Source organism: Elaeis guineensis, chromosome 6, assembly GCF_000442705.2.
Source record: "Elaeis guineensis isolate ETL-2024a chromosome 6, EG11, whole genome shotgun sequence".
NCBI lineage: Eukaryota > Viridiplantae > Streptophyta > Magnoliopsida > Arecales > Arecaceae > Elaeis > Elaeis guineensis.
This window is the reverse complement of record NC_025998.2, coordinates 130222937-130231384: the sequence shown is the minus strand read 5'-3', so window position 1 is coordinate 130231384 and position 8448 is coordinate 130222937. Positions and strand designations below refer to the sequence as shown.

Below are 8448 nucleotides of genomic sequence, written 5' to 3'. Positions count from 1 at the left end.
TATTAAAACTCTTCATCAAATTTATTCTAATAGCAAAACAACACATATATCAATCCCCACATGTATACAATTGTCTCTCCTATTTAGATCAAGCTAAGATTTTCATGTTACATCATGCAATCATCAATGGAAACTGGAGCTAGGGGTTTATCTCAAAAATCACATCCCTCTGCTCCATAACCAGATATTTAGGTGGCTTTACATAAACTTCAAAGGATATAAATTTCCCTTCTCCTCTAAAATTTTGTTTATATATATATAAAAGATGGCTTAATTTACAAGGCAAAGCAGATGAGAGATTTGGCTTTTTCATAGAAAACGAAGATACGATCATATCATGTGGGGCAACTCAACTCTCAAAGCTGGTTCATTGAGCTCCACAGCTCACGCTTCATGAGGCGAAGCCTCCACGTCAAATCCCGTGTACACTTCCGGGAATATTATAGCGTGCTGTTTCACACGTGTCAACAATTTTGCACCACCCAAGGTTACACCAAAAAGATCACATCAAATCGAGTGGAAAGCTCCTCTCCAACGCGAGAACCCAAGTGCTCCCACTCCATTGGGTCTCCATACCATCCACCGAACGCTAAAAAAGAAGCGCAGGGGTACCCACATCCCATGCCGCGGGCGTCCGTCTCGCTTTCCTTCTTCCTAATGGGAAGACTCGGTCTGTTATTATTTATCTGCAGGAAAGCTTTCTACGTGGGGTTCTTTTGGGGCCCAAGATAAGGGGAGTCTGAACGCGTTCATGGAAGTCGCTCCGTCGACATGGTGCATGGAACCACGAGCGAGTGGGACCAGGAGGCTCGTTCCTTCGTCCACGTGTTTTGCTCTTATTGGGTGGTTCCACCGACATCCACACGTCCGTTTCTGATGTGTGCTCGTGTTCCTTATGAAAGGATTGATCGAATAATGGAGATATTTATTGAGGAAGTTTCCTCTTTTTAATACTGGATATTGTCACTACCAACTCTAGATTTTTTTTAAGTAGGAACGCGGCAGTCTGTTTACCGTGTCCCCTCTTTACTTAATATTATCCCAGATAGAGGTAAATCCTACACAATGCTGCTTGTTAAGAGAAAATAATGATTGCTTTATCATCCAACCATAGACCACATACAATTTACGGAGATGATTTATTTTAGGTGATAATAAAAATATCTAAAATTTTTAAACCATCCAAGTTGGAGGAAATGCAAATTCTTCAACATAATTCACATATAAAAGTTGAACAGTACAACTAATAAGGAAAGTCTATACTACACGGCACCGGGTCCAAAATAAGCCAATTTAAAATACTATTCATGGAACATGAACCTAGAGCCATCTAAATCAGCAACTCTAGATGTTAGGAAAGAAAAGATAATTAAATATTAAATTAAGATATCTAAATATGTAAAATAATTAATTTTTATAGTTAAAATGCTAATAGATATAGGCGTAGTTTGGATATTTTAGAACATTACATATGTACCTAGACTACAAATAGACTTCTTAACGAATTGACAAATTACAAATAATATATACAATAATTTTAAGAGATATGCTCGCATATTAGCCACATGACTTTTTGGTGAGAAGTTAACACTTCTACAGTTCGAAAGCACTTTGAGGTCTAGATCTATAATAATATTAAATGGTTCATCATCGACGGATCAGTGCCAAGTAAGCCAAAGGTCCAAGCATCTTTAGAGGTACAAGTAACTTTAGCTTTCTTTTCTTAAAGTATAGTGGGCACGTACGTTTTATATATCTGCAATCAATCTAGGGGAATCGAATGAGTTACCATATCCAAAGTCCCATCGGGTCAGAACAAAGCACTTGCTATTACAACAACCGGTTAAAAATAAAAAACAAGAATATCCCCCTACAAAGTGCTTGCCAGTGGGTCCGATCACAAACTAATATCGTTATAAAAGAAACAAAGTTGGTGCCGCGCCATTCATAACCCATGCTCTCTGCTTTCAATATTCAAGTCCTCACTTGTTGCTTTCACTCCACCACCAAATCTTTTTTTATGCGGGGTTCGAACCCTCTCACACCATCATCTAAAGAGAGAAGAAGCCTTAATTTCCCCTCTCGCTAAACAAATGTTCACCTCTCGGAGCCCTCGCCATCGCCGCTCCAACCCCTTGGTCGAGCTCCCTTAACATGTTGAGTGATCAAAGGGCTCATACCGAAGAAGAAGACACCGGCGCCGCCACCGACGAGGTCGAATTCCGCGACATCTACGCGCTAACACCGCCGTCCCCTCAGCCATCCTCGTCGAGCCGCGGTCGGAGGAGGGAGTCGTGGGAAGCCAGCAGCCATCGCTGGTCGACGGTCTCCGTGGGGAGCGACGTCCTCAGCGAGCACTTATCGACTATGAGCAGAGAGTTCAACGCCATGGTCGTCGCCGGAGCCAGCATGCAGAACGACAACAACGGCGCCAACCACGAGGCGCCGAACCTTGGGAGGATCGGAGAGGAGGTTGAGGAGACCAACCCGCTCGCGATCGTCCCGGACAACAACCCCATCCCCTCCCCTGGCCGTGCACCACCACCGGCCGACTCCCCGGCCCCGGTGGAGGAGGTCTCGGTCCACCAGGTGAAGAAGGAGGAGGTCGAGTCGAAGATATCGGCATGGCAGGCTGCCGAGATCGCCAAGATCAACAACCGATTCAAGAGAGATGACGTCGTCATCAATGGATGGGAAAGCGAGCACATCGAGAAGGCGACGGCGTGGTTGAAGAAAGTGGAGGTATGTATATTTTTGAGAGAATTATATATCGATGAGGCGATCACTATAAAACTAGTCTTGTGAATTTATATAGAGGAAGCTGGATGAAAAGAGAGCAAAGGCAATTGAGAAGATGCAGAACGATGTGGCGAAATCTCACCGGAAGGCGGAAGAGAGGAGGGCGTCGGCGGAGGCGAAGAGGGGGACGAAGGTGGCGAAGGTTTTGGATGTGGCTAATTTGTTGAGGGCTGTGGGTAGAGCTCCTTCCAAGCGCTCCTTGTTTTAGCCCTGCTTCCCTCTCTCACTCTTTGGCATGGTGGTTTATTATATGATATATTAATTTCAAAAATATACTTTTGTGTTTGAAGAGCTATTAGTTGAACAGGCATTGAAAACTTAGCTTCAGTCATAGAGTGCTTGCTAGTTGAAAAGAGAGAGAATTGTGAGGGTGAAGGCTACGTTTGCTGTAAATTAAGTATGTATGTTTGATAAATCAATGTGGTGATTGGCATTTTTATTTGTATCCATCTGTCCATTAAAAAGATTTTCTCTTTAATTTATTGATGTTAGGATCACCATGGCATCTGTTTATCTCGTGACGAGCTAAAAAATTTGCCAGCCTAACAATTGCCCGGTCTTGAGGCATGGGGTGTGGTCCATGGTGGCTACCAATGCTGCTGAAAAGAGTATTCCGGGGACGGTCCGACATTAATTTTAAGAGAGATTGCACCGTGACGTTGTCGAGACATGTCTCCGTTACTTTGAATCGGGTTTGCTGGGATGCTGATCAGAGAGTGTCGGTGGTGACCGGCAAATAACGTTGCGGCAGAGGTGGAGAGAAAGCATGGAAATTAAAGATGGCAGCCCCACTATCTTTGTCATAATAATAATAATTATTATTATTATTATCATTGTTATTATCATTATATGTTGGGTAGATGTCTGGCCAGGATACTACCTCCCAAGATCTTTTCAGTACCACGCGATGCAGCAAGAAGAAAGAAGAAACAAAACAAAAAGAAAATAATCAAAATACGTGGATCAGCCATAAAAGGGCTCGCCTCCACGGGGCATGCAAACTTCACTATGAAAAAAAAATTTTACAAGAGGAGACCTCATCCTCAACCCTTGTACACCCAATTCTCTCTCACCTGAAGTTCCCCTCACAAAAGCTCTCTCTCTCTTGGAGACCCTCTGAACCCCTGAAGAGCCTGGCGACCGCTGTCCAGGAGCCTCCTGCTCCTTCTCTCACAGCGCTCTCGCCTCTCTCTCTCTTCTCGGATTCGTACGGCGTGAGAAAACCAACAACACCCCTCTCTGTTACCGACCAGCCCTATTTAAAGGGTTAAACATGGTTTAAAACCTAATTAGAGAAGGATCAAGAGTCCTAAACAAAGCCAGATAACCCCTGGACCGTCGGATCAAGACCGGGAGCCACCCACGCAGTCCACAGGCCCCGCCATGGATCGCCCGGTCCACGGTGGACCGAGGCAAAGGGGCCGCGGGCCTGGGTCGCGCGTCCCGCGCACAGCTGCCGCCCGCCGCCGGTCGCCGGCAGTCCTCCGCCACCTCGATTCTCTTGCCGACTTCAAAAGCTCGTACTTCTCCATCCGAGCTTCGTTTCAGATGATCTTGATCTCGTTGGACTCCGTTTTTTACCGCGAACCTCACTGTGAGCTCAATGTGGGCTGAATCTCGAGGCATCAAATTCTAACATTATAATATCCATCCAGATAAAATTGTAGAACCGTTCCAAAATACAGTGTCTACAAATCACTTGGTCGCAAATAATTGATCACGAAACGGTCCATGTGAACACAATATATTGATTGCTTCCTCTAAATAGGACATATTCTGGCCAAATACATGTTGGTTCTATGGACTAGGCCATTGTTAATTAGGTCATTGTGTCCTGTCTTGGGGGATTGCTTGTTTGGTTTAGCATTAGGCTAGTTCTAACACAGTCCTGAGGGTGTGAGGCTGGCCCCTCCTAGACTTCAAGAATATAGCGGACCATAGTGTGGTCCCAAATGCAGACAATTCACGAGTCAATACACATCATGTAGATCAAAAACTCTGCAACTAAACAGGATTCAGACCAGCTCTTATAACAAGTAGATCAGTCCTCTCGGTTTTTATCTTTTTATTAAGGGGGTTTGAAACAAGTTTTTTTCTTTTTTCTTTTATCTGTGCGTGGTCTTATTTACATGCTATATAAGAGAGCTAGAACTTGATTATATGCATAAGAAACATTATAGTTGCAGATATTATCTGAGCAACTTGGACACCACAAAGATCACAAAGGATAGATTTGGATGAAGTATATCTTTGTTAATTTGCAAGGCATTTTGATGACCTTTTTTTTTTCAGAAAAACATTATATTGACTTTTAAACATCATGTGTGTTGTGAAGATGTTGGAGGTATTCTACTTGAAGAACTATATCCATTAACATTGTTATCCATGTCAATAGAAAGCCAAGATGAATACAAGGCCATGTACATACTTTCAAGATAAATATAACGCCTTCCCAAAACTTATAAGTTTTATTTCTGGTTAATCTTAAGATCTATTTGGATAATTCAATGGGATTCAAACAAAATTTTCTGCTGAATTCTTGAAGTAGGAAAGCCATTTGTATTTGTCCCATATTTAACTCAACCCCTCCTCTTCCATCCGAATGGTGCGGGGAAAAAAAGGGAAGAGGTCTTTTTTCACTTCCTACAGACCAACAGACCTGCAAACTAGGATATGCCTTCATCTAGCCCTTAGAAGATGTGAGTCAAATAGGTCAACCGACCTAATTCTTACAAGTTATTCCTGCATGAATATTCAAACAAGCCCTTAGGTGTTTTATTAGAATTTTTTTTATAGCGAGTTATTCATTTAGAGTATTGCCTTAGCTTGTAGACTATCATACTCTACATCATTTAAACATAACTTTTGAAAGAAAACTTTAGATATACGTGGTATGAGCAACTAAATTTGATATTTAAAACATTGGTACAAGTCTAACCCAGCTCTCCGAACTCCTTTTATAAATGTGAATTAACCATGTAGAGACTGCTCAAAAAGACCAATCTGCACATTCAAATCTTTTTTCTTTTAAACCTAGACACAACTTTCTTGTCTAGTGACATGGAGAAGCAAATACATTTAGGATTTGCAATTTTAGATACAAGTTTGCAGCTTATATTACATTTTATAGCTGAGTGGGAAATAGGTTCCACAAAACTATACAAAATTTAATCTAGAAATCACATGGTCTTTTTTTTATTTTTTTTCTTTTCTTATTTTTTTCTTAAGCATAATAATTTACCAAATATCTGTAAGATTAGGAATGGTAATTTTAGCTAACCCATCGGATTTTTCCGACCAAAATGAGGTGGATTTTAGCTGATCTAATTAACATCTGGAATGGGTATGGGTTCTTAAGAAAATACCCGAAGTGGGTTCAAGTTAGATACAGACAGGCATACCCTATATAATTTTAATTCAAATCATCATTTCAGAATTATAATTATTTTATAATGTTAATATAATGAGTTCCTTATTCAATCCGACCCGATCCTTAGCTCCATCTGACCTAACCAAATCTGACCCAAGATAGGTATAGGATGGGTATGAGTCTGAGATTTTTAATTACAAGACGGATATGATTATCGGCCGAACTGGCCCATTGCTATTGATGTGCGAGATACTCTTTTGAATCAAAGTAAAAATGAGAACCCTTTCATTTTGACCGGCTAGGGTCTGAACTAGGCCGGGCCTGGTTCTCTTCAGGCCCAGGCCTGAAACAAACATATTTCTGGTTTTAGGCTGGGTCCAGGACCGAAAAGTTTTTCATAGTGGGGCCCAAGCCCGAAGTTAAGCCCGAACCAAAATCTAGTTGGGCCCGACCTGACTAACGCCTACAATGCTCAAAGTTTGGGCCCAATTCAGACCCCCATGGCCTTGGTTTTCTCTTCTGCCAGAATTCTGAAGGCATTCCACTCTTTATTTCTTAAAATATTCTTAGTGCATGAGTTAGTTACTCAAATAAAATAGACTCCATTGACTTGGACTACTTCAAACAATTTCTTCTCTATCAAACAAAACTTTAATATATTTTTTTACTTAAAGTTTGGAGAAGAAATTTGGGAATTGACCTAAGCAAATCCTACCAAAAGAAACCAGGGAAGAAAGGATTGAATCCATTGGTTAGCATGAAAACAATGGTCTTAGAAATCTGTAAGATGGACGTCAAGATATTATTTAATGCCGGTCCCATGAATTAAATCCATTTGGTGGGCCAAACTAGCATTTTTCTATGAGAAGATCTTTCGTGGAGAATTATAATATTGTTCTCCATGGTTTCGTAGGAAGGTAGCCTTGCATCCACTAAAAATCTTAAAAAGGTTATGGGTCACTTGAAACTTTCCTTTTATTTTTTATTCTCCTCTCTAGGTTTGGAAGTTCTTATACCAGGTCAATTTAGATAACTACGTTAATTCAAAAGAAATTCTGAGTCTATAGAGTTGTCCCATAAGAATTTTGCCCTGATCCGAAGATGCTTGACGTACTTTTCACTCAAGAATCTGTGTGCATCTAGATGTGTTTCTTTTGGATATCTTGGGTTGAACTTTTTTCAATTCCTTTTATAGGAATTAATTTGTTGATATTGACAAATTATGAACTATTTTGATATTTCACAAAACATTTATTTTCTTGGACAAACACTGCTTTTGTCAATGTCCTTCATCTTTTTTTCACTTATTTAATCAATTTTCAGCAAAAAAATAAAAGTAGCCTATCAAAACTTATTTATTTATATCAATACAATATACTTGTAAGAACTAAGACATACTCCCACTAAATATAACAACTGCTCCAAGATTGAAAGATCATGGCTAGAGTATGGCATGCACGGCCCATATAAATTTTATTTTTTTTTAATTATTAAATTTATTTAAATAAATAAATAGAGCTAGAATTTGAACTTCCGTTCTCTTTAATGATAGCCATGCTCTCTGACCAATTGATAGGGGGTTAGAAATGTGGATGGTATGCAGATGGAAAAATGAAGGCTAGAAAATGTGGATGGTCAAACATGCTTTGCACATGGATAGCTTAATGGAATTAACATTGTATGGTAAAACACATGGCAATAAGTATTGATTTTAATCATAACATAGCTTTTTGGCATCCTTGGTGGCCAATCCAAGACTCATATCAAGAGGGAAAATATATTGGTAAAAAAACTATATTAGCTATTTTTGGACTAGGCCTTTGATTACTAAATTGTGATACATGGGAGATAAACCATTTTTAGATATGAGCGGTAATTTGCATATTGTGTTATAGGAGAGAATAATTGCAATATTTAAGTTATAGCCATATTCTTAAATAATATTGTGGTGCAACATATTATGACCTATCTGATAAATGATCTTAGAGTTACAAGATCCATAATCTTTTATTCTTTTGCCCCTCGTACTACTCTCTTCTTCGTCACATCTCCAATCTACAAAGTATCTCATTCATTGGGTGTAATTAGACATTTGGAGTTGCAATGAATAGTCATAGAAGAATGAAGCCTTTTGAATCTCCCAAATTGAATAATTAAAAAAAAAAAGGTTTAGTGTGCTAATCCTTATAAAAGTTGATTTTTCACATTTTCTTTTGTCTTGAATTATGTATCCCAATATTTCTTCAATTGAAAGAGTTTTTATCTTTTGCTATTATTAA

General features: G+C 39.7%; 1 protein-coding gene across 1 annotated transcript; it reads left to right on the top strand.

The window, feature by feature from the left end:
• Positions 1 to 1958: 1958 nt before the first annotated feature.
• LOC105046520 (remorin 4.1) lies at positions 1959 to 3244 on the top strand. The gene is made up of 2 exons (XM_010925123.4): positions 1959 to 2742; positions 2816 to 3244. The coding sequence occupies exons 1-2, from the start codon at positions 2155 to 2157 to the stop codon at positions 3005 to 3007; spliced, it is 780 nt and encodes a 259-aa protein (XP_010923425.1). The 5' UTR covers positions 1959 to 2154; the 3' UTR covers positions 3008 to 3244.
• The last annotated feature ends 5204 nt before the right edge of the window (positions 3245 to 8448 follow it).

Coding starts and splice junctions, on each gene's coding strand:
- LOC105046520 (XM_010925123.4), top strand. CDS start 2,155: ATGTTGAGTGATCAAAGGGCTCATACCGAAGAAGAAGACACCGGCGCC. Junction 2,743..2,815: donor CGTGGTTGAAGAAAGTGGAG/GTATGTATATTT, acceptor GAATTTATATAG/AGGAAGCTGGATGAAAAGAG.